This window comes from Benincasa hispida, chromosome 6 (assembly GCF_027475165.1).
Source record: "Benincasa hispida cultivar pf3 chromosome 6, pf3_genome.v1.1, whole genome shotgun sequence".
NCBI lineage: Eukaryota > Viridiplantae > Streptophyta > Magnoliopsida > Cucurbitales > Cucurbitaceae > Benincasa > Benincasa hispida.
In genome coordinates this window covers 29,192,898-29,215,330 of record NC_143483.1, presented here as the reverse complement: position 1 = coordinate 29,215,330, position 22,433 = coordinate 29,192,898, and the positions used below count along the sequence as shown (strand labels likewise).

Here is a 22,433-nt window from a genome sequence, read left to right as displayed (position 1 = left end):
GTTAAATTTCATTTTTCCTCCCAATTGTGAGTCATACAGCCACCGGACCCAAATTTTGAAAGGGCAATAATATATCTTTAAACAGGATCAATGATGAGCGTCAGATAGCAGCGACGAAGATCAAGACAGGAGAAATGAAAAGGGTTAAAAACGTAAACACTGTTTTTAGTAGAGAGTTCGTACAAAAAACTTCGTCAATATGGGGAAAAAGTTACTACATAACTCAATAGGTAATATCAATAACTTCAGCAAAATTCATACAAAACATATCGAAAACATTTCAAGAAAGTTACAGAATTCATTACACAATAGATAGGAAAATATTAATTAAAACAATTTATTCCTTCAATTGAATTTAAAGCCTCGTTGTTTCACAAAAGCTATACCGAGTAAGAATCCCCCTGTGGTATATCAGCCAAAATTCGTAAAAAAAACTTTTGATTCCTCCCCCATTTTATACACATTACAACAGTACTTTTGTATTTGAGCTAATTACATCAGCATAAACTTTCACACCCAGACGACAAAAATGGGTGTTGGCCTTTACGTATAAATAAGAAAGCTTCCATAAAAACACCATCTGCTCATTAAAATTCAGGTCAACTAATTCTGTCCAATGGTAAAAGAAAATATTCGTCGACAAATCAGCCACTAGCGGATTCAGCTTCACTGTCTTCACTATCGTCACTGTGTCCATAAACATCAGCAAATATTGTAGCCCATTAGTTAGACCCCCAAGGATCATTTTATGATAATATCACAAGAATGCAAGAAACCAAAGAGATGAAAAAGATAGAATAAGAACTAAAATTTTCTTAATACTAAACTCCTATTTATCCAAATAAAATACAATATATATGCTTGATTCTGAACTTTTCAGTTGAATTTGACATTATCTAGAAAATGTGAAACGATTGAAATGTATGACAAGGTATACCTCTGCTCTGGTAACTTTGATAATCGTCTAGCTTCAAGGCCTGTGATAAACTTTTGCGCAGCCTGAACATTTTCGCTACCTTAAGAACATAAAAAAAAAAAAAAAAAAAAAAAAAAAAAAAAAAAAAGTGTAGAATATTAGATTGTCTCCAATTGCAGTTCTTGTTTCACAACCAACTTTTAACAGGTACATAGTTGAAGATTGAGACGTTGATGGATCATGGAGGGTTCTATGTATTGGATCATAAAAAAAGGGAATTGAAAAGCACAATACAGACAAATACCCTTTGTCAGCTGGAAGCAATGCAAAGCACATCTTTCTGCAGCTAGCCTTACAGGAGTACTACCGTCTCTCAAACACTCCGCGAGTGCTGGACCAATTAGTGAGGCATGAGTCACAGTAAACGAAGGATTTTCCTGCAATACATCACCATTTATAACACGACGAATGTACTATTAAATTATCATTCACCATAACTAACAACATTTTTCCTAAGACAGTAACAAAGAGTGACATACTTTTGCGACTGCTTTGATTGCAGATAAAGCCTTCCTTCTTACTTCACTGGAATCATCTTGAAGTGCTGACACCAGGGATGTCAGAATATCAAGATTTGTTGCCGAACTTCTTTGAACTTGATAAATCAGAAGCCTCCCCAATGCTTTAGTAGAAGTTTCTCGGATTGGGAACTGTGTCAAACAGAAGATTGTCAGCTAACTATAAACTAAAATTATACATGCACAGACAATGACAGAATGGGACTACCTTCTCATCTTTCAATGCGCTTTTAAGACAACCCAAAATAGATGAGAACATAGCAAACTGACAAACGGCAGAAGGTTTGTGCCTAAGCATGGATGAAATAGTCAGCATTGACCCATGCCTAGAATGCCAGCTAGAAGAGGCCATGTTTATGAGTTCCTCAAGCAAGTCGGTCAGCTCATTGTCCTCTAAGTACTGGAACACCAACAAAATATAGAAGTCACCAAGAACAATGGTTGTCAAGAACATACGATAAACTGCATATTATTAGGCAAGCTCATAGCACTTTTTCCAAACAAACCAAACAGAAGTAATAAAGGTCAATCAGTGTTTTAACAGCCGAGAACCACTAATGCCCTATGATACAGGTTGTTTGTAAGAGAAAAGGGATCAAATCAAAGGTGTAAATAATGAGCCGCAAAATCATTGCAAGGGAAGAAATACCTCACTCATGATTCGAGTGGCACATGCACACTCAAGTTAGTTAAAGGATGTGAAAAGCAAATGCTGACAAGCGAGACTTCAGTGAACAGATAGAATAAAAGCACATTGTAAAGGCATCGAAAATTTAAGGGGAGTAGGATAGAGAGTTGGGAAGTCCCCAGAACTTTGGACACTAACATATCAGGAACCCAAAGGTTCAACAGGTTTTCAAAATACATGAGATTATCCGCGTCATAAAGTGCCCCATACCAACTGGGAAATAAGTAACCAAAACTGTAAATTACTTAGCAGTCCAACAAAGAAACTAAAATAAAATCACTATCACATGAGCCAACCCGTGAGGCTTATCGTTTGTTCCCACTCTTAAAATACAACTTGATTATCCTGAGTTTGATAATGCATAAAATATTTTATGTTACATCTTAAATCACCAATTGATCCAAAAGCTTAAGCTAGTGGGTGAAGGCGAATTTAATTATATCATTTAACACTCCCTCTCACTTGTGGACTTGAAATATGAAGAGTGCCTGACAAGTGGAAATGGATTTTAATTGGGAAGAAAACAACAATGCAGGGGCTTGAATACAGGATCTCCCTAGAGCATATGTTCTTATACCATCTTAAATCACCGATTGACCCAAAAGGTTAAGCTAGTGGGTAAAGGCAAATTAAATTATATCATTTAACATTACAAATAAAAATGAATCACATTAAATTTGAAAAAAAAAATTAAAATCTTATAAAAGTATTTAAAATGAAAAAGATAAATATTAAAATCTTAGATGTAGGAAGGACTTTTAAAAAACTGGATAAGATTTTTAAAAAAAAATTAAAAAAATTAAAAAACAAACTAAAAATTGGAATTGAAATTTAGTATTTACAAAAGATATAAATAATAATAATAATAGATAAATAAATAACAATACATGTTCTTTAGTTCTTAGAAATTGCACAATACCTGAGATAAAATACCCAAAATACTCGCAGCTGATATGCGAACTTGGTCATCTTCGTGGTGAATCAAATCCTTCAGAGAAGTATAGACACGAGTTCTCACTGCACTACTTACAGTCTTCCCAGCATGCTTCACGACACCCTTTAAGGCAGTCAAGATTGCCTCACGAATACCACCATCAGATGCCTGAACAAAAAATTAGTAAGAAAGACCAATTTCAAGATTCACAAGCAGAAAGACACGGAGACAGAAGTCACCTGTAAACTGGAAAGCAGATCACCAACTAATGGATCAATTCTCGTGCTAAGAGCACTTAGCTTTCCAAGAGCAAGTGCAGCACTAGATCGCACAGTCCTGAACAGAGATCATCTTATAACTGTAAGTAAAATAAAATACAGCAAGCAAGCAAGTTATAGAGAAAAGATTCCTCCCACAATTAATTATTAATATGAATTTTCTATATCACCCATAAGCTCCAATGTCAACAGCTATTTTAAGGTGATGGAAAAAGAAAAGGTGAAAACTGAAAAATATATGGCTACTTACATAAATTTGTTAACTTTTCAAAATACATGAATGTGTAGTCAATGACCCTTACATCATATTGGAATGGCACTAAAGATGATCAATGATGATCAATAAGAATAAGCTCACCAACCTTGTATTATCTTGCAGACACTTGATAAACGTGGTTTGTAGTTGAGGAAGAAAAGGTTTTAAAGCCATTCCACCTTTTTTAATTATAATGCTCAAAGTAGATAGAATGGCACTCTTCACCTGCCATGGAAAGCGATCGCCTATAATCCGAATAAGAGGCCTGCGAATATACAAAAACATGATGACTGAAATCAGAATTTACCTCACATAATGGAAAGGAAAAATGGCAACTAGAAGAATTTGTAAACATCAGAAACCATCTCACTCCAAATAAAAAGAAAGATCATTGCTGACAATATTTCAGATAATAGTTGAAAAGTAAAGAGTTTTACTATAAGGAAGATCAAATATGATAAAAATTGTATATCCATTAACAATGATGGGAAAAGAAACAGTGAGATATAGTTCCTAATATAACACTGACTTGCTTATTTCACAAAAGTGATATTAAGTTGTCATACAAGTCACTATAAAAAAACAACGTACTTTCCAAACAAAATTTTCAGTTTATAGAAAAATACATTACAATTAGGAATATAATAATTTCACACGCACACAGAAGGAAATAAAATGTTCATAGATGCAAGGAGGAGATACAATGAAAGTTAACAACTCAACCTTGCCTTACATAAACAAAACAAGATGACTTTCATACCAAGAACAAATAGTAATCCGTAATTAATCCATCTGAAGTTTTATTTCTACAAAAGGCCCTAGAATATCTTAACTAAAAATGATAAGTTACATTAGTTGAACACGACATATATTTCATCCTAACAGCACCAAGGAATTTTTGCAAATAATTGTCGAGGTAAATTTTGAAAATGGATGTAAACATCAATTTAACCATTGAGTGACTAATACAAGTAATTTCAAACCTGAATATATTAATGTCATGATGATGATATCAGCGAAATTTAAATTGCAATTACCCAGTTATTTGGATGACAAACTCCTTCAAGGCTTGTTCACTAGTCATTTCAATCAGCTCGCCAAGGCCCAAAGCTGCTTGCTCTCTTGTTTCAGCAGATCCACTAATTAAGCCCTATACATTAGACATGCAATACAATTGATTGTAAGAACTTCAAGCATAAGACATAAAACGTCGAACATAGCCCATTGTCCAAAAAGAGAAACACTGAGTGGCCAGAAGAAAAAAAGAAAAAAAAGAACATGGCACCAGATGACACTTTAATATTGTATACATCTCTAATGATAATCCATGCTGACCAAGTATGCAAGGACAGTCAACACCACACTCAAAGCAATAAAACAGTTGAAAAACTAGGTATAAGCATTTGATTGCAGGTGCACTTATATATATCGCTAGGATCAGAAAGAAAAAATAAGAGTCGAGGTTACTGCATTCTGACACACGAAGGTTATCTCTCCTCTTTCAACAGTCATGATATTTTTAGTTTCAGGCTTCAGCTTTTGGCAAGGTTTTTGTCTGACAAAAGAGTGGTTGTTCTTCCTGTTCGTCTGGTCTTTGGAATCCTGAAAATTTTCAGCGACTCCTTTTTAAGCATTTGCCACCTATGATGCTATGAATAAGGTGTTTTATAAAGCCTTGTGGAAGTCAAAAGTTCAAAACGAATTTTCAGCAACTCCTTTTTAAGCATTTGCCACCAATTCTTGTTGGTGGCCATTGTTTTCTTTGTTCATCTTACAATAGGTGTTTGGTGAAATGTTCAAAGACAATGTCGTGCAGCTTATGGTTGGTCTGCATTTGAAGCCTAATTCTCAATTATTATGAATAAATGCAGTGAAAGCCTTCCTTACTGTTTTTTGGTTCCAGACAAATCAAAGAGTTTTCCAAGATAAATAATTTGAATGAGTTGATTGCTTCAAATTCAATCAGATTAATGCCTCCACTAGGTGTTCTATCTCTGTGTTCTTTGATGACTTTTCCATCCATAACTTATGCTTAATTTGGATTGGCTCTCTCCCTAGTTTTTTTAAATGTTTTCTTCCTAGTTTTTTTTTTTAAATGTTTTTGTTTCTTTGTATTTTGAGCATGGTCACTTATCATTTTTTATATCCTTTTCCAAAAAAAAAGAAAAGAAAAGAAAAAGAAAAACATATGACGGGGCATACAATAGGCAAATGATACCCTGCAGCCCGAAATTATGATACATCAATGTTGGAAAATTGGTGCCATTTTCAAAGTATTTTTTAATTAGTCTCCGGACATAGCATATAAGTGGAAAAATGCGCTCTAGTTAGAAATTACTGTCAGGAGGATAACCATCTTCAAATTATGGGACCTGATTGTTGAAAGGTCAAAAACTTGCAAAATAAGAGGATTCCCCCTTCCCAAAGGTGAAAAATCACTTCTGTCAACATGATTTTAACAAGTATACCTATATATAACCTTTCCATTTATTTTATTCTACAAAGATTAGCAAAGAAGTAGAAAAACTTGATCAGGATGTTTGTTTGGGAAGGATAGAGAGGAGGTAGCCACCTAGTTAGATGGGAAAAAGTCACAGATCCGAAGAGTTTGGGAGGATTAGGAGTGGATGATCTCCTCAGAAAGAAACACAAAGCACCACTAACCAAATGGTTATTGAGATACTTAATCGAATGACTCATCATGGAAATCCATTCTAAAAGATAAATATGGCCAAGCTAATAGTGATTGTAACAGCAAACGGATAGGAAGATACTCAAATGAAGCCGCCTCTTCATGAAAATCCATTATAATTATGACCAACCTAATAGTGATTGGGTCCCAAAAAGCACAAAAAGAAAGGCACTGGAGGATCCAGGAGATTTGCCATAAAAGGGCCCTTTTGAGGAGAATGTAAGCATCAAGCTCAGAGATGGCAAGTCAATTATATTTTGAGAGGACGCTAGGGTTCCCTCTCTGCCTTGAGTTCTATTTTCCCTTCCAACTCCACAGCCTACTCAAAGGCCCTAACCATACAAGTCTGCTGGTCTGACTCAAACAGAACCTGGGATCTAAGGCTAAGAAGAGGGCGTAGGGCAGAGAAATGGAAGTTGGAAAATTTGTCTTTGGTCCTACAAGATTTCCAGCTAAAGTACGGCTGTTCATCAATTCCTCCACTGTCATTTTGCAAGAAAACACTGAAGAAACTCTGAATCAACTTTGTCTTCCGTCCTACAAGATTTCCAGTTGGTCGGTCTTGAACAGAACCTGGGATCTAAGCCAATCATATGTCTGAATTTTAGGAAAAATGAAGTAACTCTGAATCGTCAATTCCTCACTGTCATTTAGCAAGAATAAGTCAGGAAATTTATCTGGTACCCTCCAAGAACCATGAAGGCTGGCTCAACTAGATTGCCTTGCAGGTGGTGGCTCAGAGAAAGATAAGGTCCTATGGAGCAACATGGTTTCCTTTGGCAGATTTGGAAAGAGATGAATTTGAAAGTATTTTCTTGAATACTCATCCCAAGACATTTCTTGACTTTTTTGTCTGGAAATATATCAATTACTTTTCAAAAAAAGAATATGTATACACTTTGATCCAAAATTATCATTTGGGGCTCAAACACCTCTGTTACTGTTTTCTAAGATAGCTTTTGACCAGAAGATGGAGAACTGCAGAATATAGTTAGTGTCAATGTAGTCAAAAGTGTGTCCACGATATTTCTAATTCCCCTAGCAGAAGTCTCCAAATGGGAGTTTCAGATAATGTTCGTGACAACCATAGGGCAAAATAATGCACATGGATGATGCAACCCACACTGTCTAAAGAATAGAAATAGAGAAGATGGAAACGGACAACTCCAAGACTACCAACTAATATGGACGATGCATCCTTCCTTACGTAAACATTGTCTAATGGGTACACAAGGATAAAGCATGCTGACAATGACCACCAATAAATATAGACCATATAGCAAAGTGAATATGAATACCTGGAGAAATATTGGAAGCAAAGGCTGAAGAGCTTTGGGGAGACATAACCCAGGTATTAGTATAGCTCCTCCCTGCATACCCATTAAATGGAACATTATATTGGAAAAGAAATAACAAATAATGAACTTCAAATTTCATAGTCCCAACAACACCTTTCTTTTCCTTCGCTCTTTATCTCTTGATGTAGACACAGCATCCCGCACAAGTTTAATATAGGACGGAAGTATTTCCTTGGGGATGGAACTGACAATCCTTGACAAGGCTTCCCATGCAACCTGTGAAGAGGTAAAGAATAAACATAAGTCCACAACATAAAGTTGGACAAAGAAAGTAAATAAATAAATATCAGACATACCACAACGGTGGCTGAATCTGAATCACTGAGCAAGACAATCAGCGTTGATATCAAATTTGGAGCTTCATCCACCAAGTACAATTTGCTATTTTTGAAGAAGTATCCTATCAAATAAGAAGAACTTCGTCTAATAGGGGCCTGAGACAAAACTCAACAAACAATGTTAAAGAAAACAGGCACACACACAGCAGAAAAAACACATAACAGATGTTTGTTAAAGTACCTGATTATCACTGACACCTTTAAGGAGCTCAGAGATTAGAAATTCAGCACCATCTTCATCTATAACCAGCACCACCATTTCTGCAGCTTCCTTTGCCAATTTCTGAACTTCCTGATTTAAAATCAATAAAACAAGTTGAGAATAAGTAAACAATGACTACAAAGAAAATGATTCAGTTTTAACGTATAAAAGTACAATCAATTTAGATTATAAATAGCTTACTTCATCATCACCGCCCATTGCTGAGAGTAAAGCAGGAAGGACAGTACCAAGGTGGATGTACAAACTTGGGCCAGCAACTTCTGCTAAGGCTCCAAGAGCATGTGCATTGAAGGCACTGTAAATTGGTATTCAATTTGATATTTAGTTGACATATAGTCGGGCAAACATCACAAGAATAAACACTGAACTAAAGAAAAAGGGACATACGAAAGAGGAGTATGGACCAGCTTCGGCAATATATGTGGCAGAACAGCTGTAGTTCTCACACTATCAGAGGAAGAACATCATCAATTAGTCTTTCAGCAAATGGAAAAGAAAAAGGTGGCATTTAGAATGTATAAATTTCATGTGGTGGCTTGGAATATAAAATTTCTAGTCTCAGCTTTTCCTCTACATGAACTTGACATGAGGGTTCTATACTTCCTAAGTTTTCCATTTTACTGTTTCTTCCTCCCTACCTTAAGGGATTTGAATTTGCGATGGTCATTATTTAATTAATTCAATGAAAAATTCAAGTAGACCTTCCAAACTATCAGTTGACAGCAAGTTATTTTACTTGTCTACAATAAGAGACACCACACATAAGCGATTCATTTTGACCCCATCCAGCAATACTGGGGTAAATAATTAGAAGTATATTCAACATTTCACCAATTGACCCAAAAGTCTAAGTTGATGGGCGAAGGTAAATTTAATATTATATCATCTAACACTCTCCCTCACTTGTGGACTTGAAATATGTAGAAGATCCAACAAAGTAGAAATCAATATTAATAGGAGGGAAATAAAATTGCACGGATTCAAACATAAGACTTCCTAGACCACTTGCTCTGCTACCATGTTAACTCACCAATTGACTCGAAAGCTTAAGCTAATAGGTGAAGGTAAATTTAATATTATATCATCTGACACTCCTCACTTGTGGACTTGAAATATGTAGAAGACCCAACGAGTTGTTTAAAAGGCACACTCGAGCGCAAGTTGCACATATGGTGCCTCGCCTCAAAGGAGCAAGGCACATGGAAGAAGGTGCGTGCCTTTGCGGGTCTATTAGGGCTTTTTATTTTTAAAAAGAAAACCCCTAAAATGCAGAAATTCTTGCATTTTAGGATTATTATTATAATAAAAAAATATATTGTTTAAACCTAATTCTTTTGACATCATTATACGTTTGTCATTTGGTATTCCATGCGGCAGTTTATGAATGCTTTTTACAATTCTTCTTCAAGAAAACAGTGGTAAATGCTTAATCTTCTTCTTCACCTCTCCTTTTTGATTCTTCTTCTTCACCACTCCTATTCGATTCTTCTTCTTCACCTCTCCTCTTCCATTCTTCTTCTTCACCTCTCCTCTTCCATTGTTCTTCTTCACCTCTCATCTCTTCTTCGATTCTTCTTCAACAGAGGAATATCAAACTACATTCTTCTTAATCTTAACCTCTCCCCTTCGGTTCTTCTTAAAAAACAGAGGAATATTTAATCAGATGAAATTCTCCATTTCTCACCTATCATCATTCTTCTTTTATTCTTATTTCAGGACTTTAGAATTGTATTTGTGATTGTTTTTGTGTTGTTTCATGTTTTTTTTTTGTAAGGTATTCTACTGACTTCACTTAACTTGGTGTTGAATGATTAATATTTAAACCTTATCTATTTTTTATTTTTATATATTTTTCTTTGGCCGTGTAAATATATATGTGTATATATATTTTTATATTTTTTAATATATAGTGCGCCTCACGAAAAAGAAAAAAAAAAGCCCACGCCTTTTTGTGCGCCTTGCACCTATGCTCCAGAGGGCCATTGCACCTTAGTGCACCTTGGGCATTTCCAAACACTGAACTCAACAAGTAGAAATCAATATTAATTGGAGAGGAAATAACGTTGTATGGGTTCAAACACATGACCTCCTAGACCACTTGCCCTAATGCCATATTAAATCACCAATTGACCCAAAAACTTAAGCTGATGAGTAAATTTAATATTATATCATCTAACAATTTTATATTGACCCAATCTTGCAATAATTACTAGATAAAGAACAATAATTAGAAAACAATTGATTTCAGCTCTCATCTTAACACACATGCCAAATGGTGTTTTCCAAGGATATATCAACATAATGCTGAATCTACTGCATGGAGGAGGAGAAGACAAGTAAATAAGATATATATGAGGGGTAAAAAGGGCCGCCACCTCAAGATTTGTTTAAGACCATCAAGGGCAGTGTCCGATGTATCCTCATCCTCCAATGCATGAAGGAGGGTAGGAATAATTTCATCAATTGCTTGCATTCCAGCACTCTATATACAATGTTAAAATCGTTAGTATTGAAAAATCAACATTGCAGTTATCAACTATGAATGAAATATATCACGTACCTTGTAAAGAGTGCTGAATGCTAAGCCTGCAGACTCACGAACCTCAGGCATGCTGATTAAAGATATCAGATTTTAAATATGCCATGAATTATCATAAAAAGAAAAGATTGAGATTAGACGGAAAGTTCAAACCTATCACAAAGGGCTGTTCGTATGGTAGGGATAAGCTCATCCATGAAGCTCAATAATTGACTTTTACCAGCACTTGTCATCACTTCACTGAGCCCAATGCATACACCCTGTCAAATTCAATTTTTTCAATTATACAAATAATCATTGTTTTCCTTAATTACACAGTAGGAGAGAGGAAGGCATGTCAAATGTTCAATTAGAAAATCAGGTAAATGGCATAACACCCTGAGGGCAAAAAAAATATAATAATAAATAAATAAATAAAACTTTGAAGTTCATGGTTATGCAGTATATTATAAAACTCTAATTTAATATGTGGTATTAAAGAAATAAACAATATTATTTGTTTCTATACATTTTAAAGGTTACAAATTCCACCTGCAGCAAACTCTGTTGGCCACTAAAAATCTTACCTTATTCCCCATTCCATATCATGATGAATTTTTTTTAATATGTTTTAGCCACTTCTAGAACAGTATCGAGAAAAAGAAATGTGATACACCCCCATCAGGAATGCGTGTGGAAGTGAGGGAAGGGGGGCCGAGAATGTAATTAGTTAGAAGCTACTTGTAACTAGATTTTAGGCTGACGTATGGGGGTGGGTCAGGTTACTAATAGGTAGTGAGAGCTACGAATTGTAAGCTTTTGGGAGAGAGAAATCTCTTGAATTCTTCCCTGTCCTCTGTACTCTGTTGAGAAAATTTGAAATAGAAGCGATAACATCTAAGTAAAGTTCTCACTTGTCTTCTGCTAGCGTTGGGATCTTTCAGGCCTTGAGATAGTATGGGAATGATCAAAGGCAGTACTCTTTCTCCGAGCTTTCTCACAAGCTCACCCAATGCTCGTCCAGCAACCTAAATGAGAACCAAATTAGAAATATACTTTTCTGACAGTAAAATGGAGATTATATGTACATGAGCAAAAAACCTGTCGCCTTTCAGAAGATAATGAAGCTAGAGAAGATATTAGAGTATTCATTAAGACTGGCATTATTTCCTTCAGAGTCTTTGGAGTATTTGCGACTATAGTTTTCCAAACATGCAGAGCAGCCTGACGGGATGAAATTTAATACATCGTTAGACCATGTAATTTCAACAGCTACAATTACATACACACACACACATACACCCAACTTATAATCCAGTATTACCTGTCGAACTGAAATGCTCACATCAGTTCTAACCATATATAGGGCAGAAAGTATTTCATCACGCTTTTCCCGACCAAGAACTTCAATAATAGCACGTCCATGGGCTTCAGTACTAGAACCTTCATCATCACTACCACCCTCAAGCAATGCTTTTCCAGAAGTTCCAGCAACCTGCAAAACAGAAATTAAGACACATGCATACACACACACATGCCACCAGCTTTAGATGTATGGTACCTTAAATAAGAGATCACCCAACAGTTCCACTGAACTCTGTCGTATACGCCAGCTGTCATTGAAAATACCATCTTCCACAGCAGGGAGGAGAAGTGGTAAAGAACTGAAAATAATTACAATTATTATTACTATTATTCTCACTTATTTAAGAAAGAGAGTAACAAACAAAGCAGCATATTGGCAAAAGTTAAAGACTTCAAGATATAACCACTGGTTACCCAAGAATAGATAAACAAATAATTCTACAATTTATATACAAATAACAAAGTATTTCTACTAGATAAAAATTAAGACTTCCATGGCAGAGTGAAGTGTCAGTTCTATTTCTTTCAATTCTCTTATGAAAGGAGAAAATAGCAAACATTAGATCATTTAACTGTCTATATCATTACTTTTGTGTGTGTGTGTGTGTACAGTGTGCAAGGCTTTAGAATTTGAATAGTAATTACGTGGCTGCATAATGTTCAACCAGAACATGCCCAGCACCTAATGCCGCATCCCGAACAGATTCATTCTCGTCAGCAAGACCTATAATGATGTTATAGGAAACAATAAGAGACAAATGCTTTTGCAAATAGGATTTCTTATGTATTGCCATAGCTGTATACTATGTGAAACTTACCGTCAAGAATTGCAGGCAACACCTGCTGCAAATAGTTCTGGAACTGAACACCCAATGACCTTGGCAAATACTGAAACCAATTTGACATAAAATTCAAATAGTGAAAAAATGAACAAATTTGAACAACCGAAGCATAGAGACGGATGGATATAAGACGAGGATGAATATTTTCAAATAGAATTTTGTTTTAGTTCCTGATAATCATATTAGGCATCTTGTCAATACTCAAGTAGATACTTTGTGCTTCCCAGCCATGTAAGCGTGTCTTTTAGAAATTTGGAAAGAAATCAACCTTAGAATATTCAAAAATATGATTAGAGAGTCAATAAACATATGGGATTTTTTCTTTAAAAATGGTTCAGATTCTATGATCCAAACAGTGCAAATTCCAATACAGCATTTTTATGTTTTTATTGTACCAGATTTTAAATATTAAATTTTAAAATGCAGAATCATATTAGACAAAGATATAAACATTTAGAACATAGCATGTCATGTTATATAAACTCAATTCATTTTTAAAAAATTAAAAAATGCATAATGTAATATTACGAAATAATAATTATACAAAAAATTAAATAAAACACATTCATAAATAAATTAATAATAGTTTATTGTCAAACACACTGAATCCTTTCTTTTATAATTTATAAATATAGTATCAATTACATTTTAAACGATTGTTTAAATTAGAATCTAATTTCTAAATTTGCTACCAAACACATATTGAAAATATGAAATACGACTCCATTTTCATTGAATCCTTCGTTTTCAAATTTCCTACCAAACAAGCCCTTACTTTTCCTTTATATTTCTTAAGTGTCGATTGATAAAAACAAAACAAAAAGAATCAATACTAAAAAACAATTATCAAAAAAATATCTAACATGTGTCAAATTAGTGTTTAAATTCAGAGAATAATTACAACCCTACTTTATTTTTCTGATTCATGCTTAGTACGAACACACGTCCAATGAGTACATAAGCAAACATCTACAATTGAGAACAATGAAAATCTTGAAAAGAAAATTGAATTACCTTGAAAAGCGTTAAATATCCATCACGGACAGGTGCTCTCTGATGAGAACAGTTTCTAATAATATCAGGAAGCACATGATCAAAGTAATCAATTCCAAGAGCAGCTAAAACCTAGAGAAAAATCGATAACATCCAAAAACATAAATTATTGAACAAAATAATTAAGTATTAGTAAATAGAAGCAAAAAGAGTGGAAGTAGTAATAATAATTCTAAATTATAAATATTGAAAGTTGTCAAGCGTAGATCAAGCTCCTCCATTTATGCTACATGACAAGTGATTAGCTCTTTCCTTTTTGGACAATTCAATAATCTTCATGGTACGAAAGGAATTATGAAGTTGGATAAGTTAAGGTTTTTTGCCCTTGACAATTGACGATGTCTTTGTCTTTAGTTCCCACATACTTTCTTTTTGTATCCTTTAAAATGATTTTCAATTTTCAGTGGAGAAGTACAGAAAGGCCAGAACCACACTAAGAATCTATTGAAGTTAAGAATTTCATGAAATTTTTTATTTTCTTTATAAGAAACGAAAGATATATTATGCACAGAAGGACCAAAAGTATAGCTTCAACGCGAGGAGGAAGAGAACCCCCTCCCGCAGAAAAAAAAAAAAAAAAAGAAAAAGAAAAAGAAAGAAAGAAAAAGCAAAGAAACAGCCAAACTAAATGAGAGCTTTCCAGTTCATTTGGATGACAAAAGATTTCCATGATGGGATATGAGATTTTTGTACTGATGGACTATTTTGAGAGACTCAAATTAAATTTGAGCTGACTTTTGAAAACTTAATTATTCTTTTTACTTTGCTTATGTAGTGTCAAATTACCCAAATGACCAATCGAATCACACAGATCGTCACTCTCACTACTTCATCTCAATTCTCTCTCCTCTTTCAAATTTTCTTTTGAGAAACTATCGAGTGATCTTCTTACTTTTTCAATTAATTTTGAAATTTTAGAATTGAAAAAGAATAAAAAGAAAGAGAGAGAGCGAAATGAAAAGAAAAAAATCAGAGGAGAAGAAAATGGGGAAGGAAAAGAAAAAAAACACTGGGTGAAAAGGAAATCCCATGAATCACATGAGAAAAAAGCCTCTCCAATAAAAGGGAAGTGAAGGAATAAACGATCGAAAGACTCTTCGGCTGCAGAACACAAGGTACAAACCGAGGGGGAAATAGACCAATTTGTAAATACAAACCGAGGGGGAAATAGACCAATTTGCACATTTTCTTTGGAATCTCATGAGTATTCAAACTTCCATCATCCATGAGCCAAGGACCAAAGGAAGACCTTAACCTTCTGAGGAGCACATTCTTCCAATTGCAAATAATCCGCTGAAAGGTGAGAATTTGATAGAGAGATCACTTGAGCAGGCACTTATTGATATTGCTAACCCTCCTTTTGAAACGTCTCTTATTGATTTTGAAATTTCCAAGCCCCAAGGTATTAAGAAGAGGAAGGAATAGTCTTATTCAAGCATCTCCTTTGTCTTTTCTTTTTTTCTTTTTTTTTTCTTTCTTAATTTTTTCTTTTGATAATAACAACTTTCATTGAGAAAAAATGAAAGAATATAAGGGCATACAAAAAAACAAGCCCACCAAAATACCCTTACTAAAGGAAGGGGTTCCAACTAAGTAAAATGTTACCCAGAGAATAGTTACAACAAAGCTTCTAAACCGAAGTCCAAAGGGACACATGGAATCTCACTAAAACACCCCTATTTCAAGCATCTCCTCTGTCTTATTCTTGTAAACAATGAGTTTTTTTCTTCATTCCAATTTTAAGAAACTTTTTTGAATTGAGACTCAAATTCAATTGAAGAAAGGAGTAAAACGCTTTTAGCACACTCTGATCAGAATGTCGTCTTTCTACCATGGCACCACCTATTACTTACCCCAAGGCCAAAAACAATCATATTGTCTTCCCAATATAGGTTTAACAAGAGCCGGTGTTCACTCTACAAAAGACACTACAGCTCGTGGTGTACATTGAGTAGTGTGGACTTAGTCATTCTGCCAATGGATCTCAGTATGGAATGTACTTGAAGATTACTTTTCTAAACTCTTTGGCTTGCCAATTCACAATTGTTACAAGACGACTCCTATTCCTTCATCAAGACCAGCCAAATTAAGCTCCACTGATAGAAGCCTGCAGTTCTGAATTTAGTGAAATGCTACTTTGGCTTAAGAAGAAAGTTGCATCATGGTTTACCTTTGCAAAGTTTCGTTTTTTCTTCTCTGAAGTCATTGGATTGACTTGCATGAAGAGAATTTTTTTTCTTCTTTGCTGGTGATGGTTCTTCCAAAACTTCTTTTTATGGGTTAGTTGTTCTTGAAAAGTTGAGGATTCTCGTGCATATTTGGCTTGATGTCTAGGAATTTGTTGGAATTGATTTATATACCTCAGATATTTGGCAAACAAAGAATCCTAAGAAGTGTCTGATGCCATTGATGCCATCAATATGTTGTTTTTCTCTTTCGGCTGAGGAAATGCTTCTTCATATCTTTCTTGATAGATCTTTTGCTTGAGAACTTTGGTCTCTTCTGTTTACAACATTTAACTCTCATTGGGTTTTCTCGAATATCTTTAGAACGAGAGTCTCAGCTTTGCTCAACGGGTCTTTGCTACATTCAAAATCTTTCAAAACTTTGGTTGGAAAAAAATCAACACATCTTCCATGAAAGGCTGATAGAAATCTATCATTGATAGAGACTGATAAAAGTCTATCATTGATAGAAGCTGATAAAAGTCTATTAGTGTCTGTCAGTGACAAAAACTGATATAAGTCTACAATTGACACTATATTGATAGAAATTAATACAAGCTAGACGCTGATAGAAGTCTATCAGTGTCTAACGGTAAACTTTTTTACAATTTCTGTAAATAGTTCGATATTTTTTCTACCTGTGAAAATTTTTCTTTCTTTTTTTTTACTTCTTTTTTTTTAAATAAAAATAAAACGTGAAATTTAAATAGTGCATAAAAAGTACATGACTAATCTTTTTTAAAGGCCATGAAAGAAACCCAATAATGGACAAAAGCCCAACTTTTAAGACCCTAACGCAACCTTCCCTCAGTTTTCACTTCTCACATCTCCTCCCCCCCAGTTATCTCTTCTTGTTCTCTCCAGCTTATAACTCCAAAGGTTTGAGTCTTTTAGGCAGGTCGCCCCATGTCTGTGGCGTGTTCCCCATGTCCAAAACTAAATAAATAAAGAAAAAAAGGACACACAATTTTACGTGTCACAGACACTTCCCAAAAATGAAGTGTTGTGCTTCCTAGATAAGCTGAAATTAAGAAAATAAAGATGGAAAAGCATGCATCCAGAATTCACATCTTTGAATGGTAACATCTCCTCAGTTACCACTGCGGATAGGGAATCATCCAAAATTAGGAATAACTGAAATACGGCTAAAAAATAGATGATTGAAAAATGAAGATGTTAGTCGTGAGAATTTTCACCTCACTCAATCCTTGGGCAGCACCAGAACGCTCAACATTACTATTTTCAGATTTAAGTGTATCGAACAACCATGGTACTAGATCAGGGAAGTTTTCCTCTCCCATTCCTCTGATAAGGGATCCAATTGCTCGAGCAGCAACTGACCGAACTTCTGGAATTGGATCGACTAGGACCTGTTCTTGCCACAAATTTTGAAATTAGAAAAAATAATATTAATATAATCCAAGAATAAATTAAATGAGCATGACTACCTTTTTTACTTCAGGAAGTAGCAGCCCAGTGTAAGGAATCATATCTTTTGGTTCCGTTACTAAGGAACACATATTACCAGCAATTTGCGCTGCTTTCTTTTTGGTCTCAGCACTCCTCTCCCTTAACCCTCTGTGCACTATGGGAACCAATAATGCAAGGGAAGGAGCATCAATTGAATTAATAAAAGTTGTCTGCAATAAGTTAATGAACATTTAGCTGGCGAAAACAGGCGAATAACTTCACTAATGTTAACTGAAATTTTGTCCTAAAGGCTAAATCTATTCATCGATCAATCTTACTTGTAGAAGAATGTCGAGAGAATATTTAGTATAGTCGTTCGGATCAGTAAGACCCATTAGAAGCGTAGGAACAAGAGCAGATATTTCTGGATTCTTTATGACACTTCCAACCTAAAAGAAGCCAATGATGAAGAATCTGATTAGAAAATTGGAAAAATAGAAAGATCGTGTGGCTTTAAATGGCTCAAAAATATTACTTGTTGAAGGGCTGTCTGTGCTGCTGACTGGACTTTGGGATGGGTATCTGTGAGAACCTGCAGTGTTTTGGGAGAAAAATCTCAAACCTAAATAAGCTTAAATGCTTAACCTTTTTTTCAATGGTCACATAATAAATCTAGAAGAGACACACAATTTGTAGCACATACCTCTGTCAACTTTGGCACTATCTTAGGAAGGCATTGAGACAACTGTTGCGGAGCACAATATGCCATAGCACCAAGCAACTGTACACTACTTTGCTTTGTTCTCCATGCTTTATCATCAAGACCCTACACAGAAAAATAAGAATAGAAAACTTAGGCACCAAAGGGAGATTAGAGAAGTACACCCTGATATAGAGAGGGTAAGAAAAATACAGAAAAAACTCCTGATAAAGACGTTGAAAAAAAATAGAAGAAACCCTACTCTCAGCTCATCTATGGACCTGTTTCTAATCCATCTACTAGCTTTCGTAAAGATGCATATTAAACAAACAAAATCGAAACAGCGTTTATGGATCTGCATTGGTTTGAGTAATTTTGTGGAAGATTTAGGATGAAAGAAATGCAAGAATCTTCCCAAAAAAAAAATAAATAATAAATAAAGCAAGAATATAGAAGACATTATCAATTCCGCCATCTTTAATGCTTTTTTTTTGTGAAGATACCAGCATTACAGAGCTATAGTTTTCCTTTTCTCACTACAAATTGGAAACATCTATTTTTTTTATATCAATTATTTTCATTGAGAAAAAAAAAAAATGAAAGAATACAAGAACATACAAAAAATAAGCCTACAAAATCCCAACTAAAGAAAGAGTTTCCAACTAGGTAAGATATGGCCTAGAGAGTAATTACAAAAAGTCTTTGAAACCGAAGCCCAAAGAAAAATATGAAACCTCTCCAAATACCAAACCAAACTATGGTCCCTCTCCACGATTCAAAAACACTCTGTTGTTCCTCTCCCCTAAAAGATCCCACAATAATGCGCACACTCCCGCTAACCAAAGAAAACGGCCTCTCTTTGAAAGGCGGATGGAGGAGAAACTCTCTGATTATCAACTGAACATCCCTTTGTTGAGCAAGTGTAAAGTCAAACTCCTACAAGAAGCAATTCCAAATAGGTCTCACAAAGTGATACTCCCACCAAAGATGATCAGGTTTTCCTCCGTCTTCCGACAAAGGATACAACAAAAAGGACCATTAACGAAGGCATCTTTCTCAAGATCCTATTCATCGTATTCACATGACAAAGCAAAACTTGCCAGAACTTAAATTTCTTAGGAATCTTAATACTCCATAAAACATCAAAGGCCAACTCGACAGTAGGTGAAGAATCCAAAAGAATCCTAAAAAACGACTTACTAGATAAACCCTCCAACGAATAAGGACTCCAGACACGAGCGTCCCTTCTCCTAATCCTAAAGTCAAAACACTCAATCATGGAAAGAAGGGAAGCCACCTCTGTCGTTTCCATATTGGACAACGATCAATGGAAACCAAAGGAGAAAGAAGTGGAGTTCCTCAACCAAACCACAAAGTCCAACACGAAACAATTTTTCAAAGATGACAACTGATACAGCCTAAGAAACACTGATGAGAGGGGTCTATCCCCACCCAAGGATCCTCCCAAAAGTACGTCTCCTTACCATCTCCCACAGCACTAAAAACATGATGGGAAAAAGAGGGGAGCTGAAGAGAAATGTTTTAATCGATGAAATTATTTCTTATCCAAAAAAAATGAAATTGTAACGCATTCCCAAGGATCCTTATTTCTGTTCGCTATGCTATTATTAGTTCGTCATTGTCCGTCTCAAACACGAACCTATTCCCAATCTATTAATGTTGATAGAGAGTTTTTTTTTCCCTTTTTCGAGAAATCATGCTTTCTTCCAAAGAATGAAAGAGCAAGGGCATAAAAGAATCAAGCCCTAACAAAAAACAAAGGTCTAGACACTAACTGCATAAACGAAGTCCAATACAGACGGAACCCTTCAAACATCCTATGCATGCCATAGAGAGGCATTATATTTAGCCACCTTCAAACATCCTCACCCAATCTCTCAACCTCTCTAATATTGCTCTCAATCCAAATGCTTTACAAAATTGCAAAGAAACTAGCCTGCCACAAAACATTGCCCTTCTTCGAAAAGGAAGAATTCAAAGCACCAACTCAACCTGACCATCTCTATGCATGCCATGCTCAACAAACACTAAACGTAAAAAATGCACCATCGCAGGAACAAGACAAAGGAAGAAAGTCTATGAACGTGATCTACAGTGCAGACTCTCCTCTGTGAAATCTACAACATAAATACCTTAACCTTCTTTGGATTGCTAACCTTTCAGAGAGAGCCAAATACAGGACAACAGAGAAGGGACAAAGGAAAGACAAAATATGAAAGAATGAATGACAAGAAAAACCTTAGAAGGTTGAGACCAAAACCTAACATCTCTTCTCCTTGGAACCACAAATTTGTCATGAAGGAAAGAAAGAAGACCTGCTGCATTCACTGTCTCTCTTTCCTGCTGCATTCACTGTCTCTCTATTAGTCCAAAGTCTTTGGAAACCCATCAAGAAAGAAGTACTTGATGAAGGCAACACAGAGGCCACAGCATGTAGCATCTTGTTCGAGAGGTATAACCTCTAAAGCACCGACACTCCTAAGATGGCCAAGTGTCGGTGTCGGACACTGACACGCTCCGACATGCCGCCGACACGTGTCCGACAAACCAACTGGCGTGTCAGGAATTTTATTATTATTTTTTTAATTTCCGACACGGCTGCGACACGTTCAGGACACGGCATCTACAAAATTAGAATGAAAAAAACAAGGAAACTGCCATGTTTAAGCCCAAAAGCCCAGCCCAAAACCTTATAATATCAGCCCAGCCCAAAAATTAGCTTTTAGGGTTATTGTGTTTTTTCTTTCAATTTCTCAAAATCTCAAATCGGATTCCACTTCTGCCCAGCCTTCATTCCATTCCTTCAACATTCCAGCCAACAATCTCCACACCTCCCACACCCAAAAGCACTCCACGCCCAAAACCTTCATTCCTTCAACCTTCCTTCGGCCTTCCACGCCCAAACGCACTCCATGAAGTCGGCCACACCTCCACGACCACACTTCCACACCCAAAAATTATCATTTTCATGAATTGTATGGTTGTTAATGATGTCTTTAAATGGAATATTTCACAATGTGTTTATTGCATGACATATTTAATTTTTTAACAAAAAAGAACATGTCCCCGACGTGTCATATCTACTTTTTTGAAAATCGGTGCATCGGTGTCTGTGCTTCTTAGAGTATAACTACATAAACAAAGCACAAAGAGGCTCCTCCAATACCACCGATCCCAAAAATAGGGAAAAATCCCTACGAGTCCAACATAAAAATATGTGAAGGGAGCCAAATGAGATAGTTTTCAAGAGGCTTTTTCAAGGACTTCTGGGCATACATCAAAAATGTTTTAGATATGATAACATTATTTAAAATGAAATTGTAGACCTATATAGCAGTCTGTGTGTATTTTTTTTTTTATTGTTGTTGTTGGGGGGGCCCGCTTGTATCTTTATAGAGTAACGAAGTTTTTAAGTTCACATTATTTTGAATGTTGAATTCAATTTTCATATACAATTTTTATTTAAAACTAAAGTTACTTATATCTATATTTAACTAATAAATAATTCAAATTATAAGACAAGAAAAGTGAATTTTAGGCTAACACACATTATAGTTTAAGAAATTAGTATTATAAAGGGTTAACATAAAATTAAATTTTAAAAAAATATGATTTTCAAACTAATCATATTCAAAGTAATAACTCTTCCAAACTTGATAGAATAAAATTAGTTTAACATGTAACATAAATATTTAGTATTTTTCACAAAAGAGCATGTATGATGTTCATTTTGAACGACAATATTAAAACAGCATAAATATATGATATTTTAAAGAATCTTAAAGTGAATTCAATCTTTTTGTATATTTTTTTTAAACACGAAGGTTCGCTGCCTATCAAAAATATTAAAGAAAATACATCATCAAATCTATAAAGGCCATTTTGTTAAGAATGTATGAGAAAATTCACATAAATAGGCCCCTCAATATCCAAATAAGTGTTCAAACATATCAACTAGGACATCTAGAACAACAAACAATGAAATGAAATAAAATGCAACGATTCAATGCATAAGATGCTAGACAATAAACAGTCACT

At 35.1% G+C, this 22,433-nt stretch overlaps 1 protein-coding gene across 1 annotated transcript in view; it reads right to left on the bottom strand.

Moving 5' to 3' along the window:
* Positions 1-323: 323 nt before the first annotated feature.
* ILA (putative protein kinase regulator ILITHYIA) overlaps positions 324-22,433 on the bottom strand; it is a 60,570-nt gene continuing 38,460 nt past the window's right edge. The window contains exons 31-60 of the mRNA XM_039035178.2: positions 18,378-18,500; positions 18,210-18,266; positions 18,013-18,123; positions 17,713-17,904; positions 17,461-17,634; positions 14,001-14,111; positions 12,963-13,032; positions 12,790-12,868; positions 12,341-12,443; positions 12,104-12,274; positions 11,881-12,003; positions 11,694-11,807; positions 10,954-11,060; positions 10,822-10,873; positions 10,637-10,743; positions 8,649-8,708; positions 8,442-8,556; positions 8,220-8,330; positions 7,997-8,134; positions 7,794-7,916; positions 7,641-7,712; positions 4,688-4,800; positions 3,757-3,915; positions 3,356-3,452; positions 3,102-3,284; positions 1,703-1,894; positions 1,456-1,626; positions 1,221-1,353; positions 938-1,016; positions 324-687 (exon numbers count right to left, since the gene is read on the bottom strand). Coding sequence (XP_038891106.1) covers positions 645-687; positions 938-1,016; positions 1,221-1,353; positions 1,456-1,626; positions 1,703-1,894; positions 3,102-3,284; positions 3,356-3,452; positions 3,757-3,915; positions 4,688-4,800; positions 7,641-7,712; positions 7,794-7,916; positions 7,997-8,134; positions 8,220-8,330; positions 8,442-8,556; positions 8,649-8,708; positions 10,637-10,743; positions 10,822-10,873; positions 10,954-11,060; positions 11,694-11,807; positions 11,881-12,003; positions 12,104-12,274; positions 12,341-12,443; positions 12,790-12,868; positions 12,963-13,032; positions 14,001-14,111; positions 17,461-17,634; positions 17,713-17,904; positions 18,013-18,123; positions 18,210-18,266; positions 18,378-18,500 — 3,483 coding nt within the window. The 3' untranslated portion in view covers positions 324-644. The remainder of the gene's footprint in view (positions 688-937; positions 1,017-1,220; positions 1,354-1,455; positions 1,627-1,702; positions 1,895-3,101; positions 3,285-3,355; positions 3,453-3,756; positions 3,916-4,687; positions 4,801-7,640; positions 7,713-7,793; positions 7,917-7,996; positions 8,135-8,219; positions 8,331-8,441; positions 8,557-8,648; positions 8,709-10,636; positions 10,744-10,821; positions 10,874-10,953; positions 11,061-11,693; positions 11,808-11,880; positions 12,004-12,103; positions 12,275-12,340; positions 12,444-12,789; positions 12,869-12,962; positions 13,033-14,000; positions 14,112-17,460; positions 17,635-17,712; positions 17,905-18,012; positions 18,124-18,209; positions 18,267-18,377; positions 18,501-22,433) is intronic.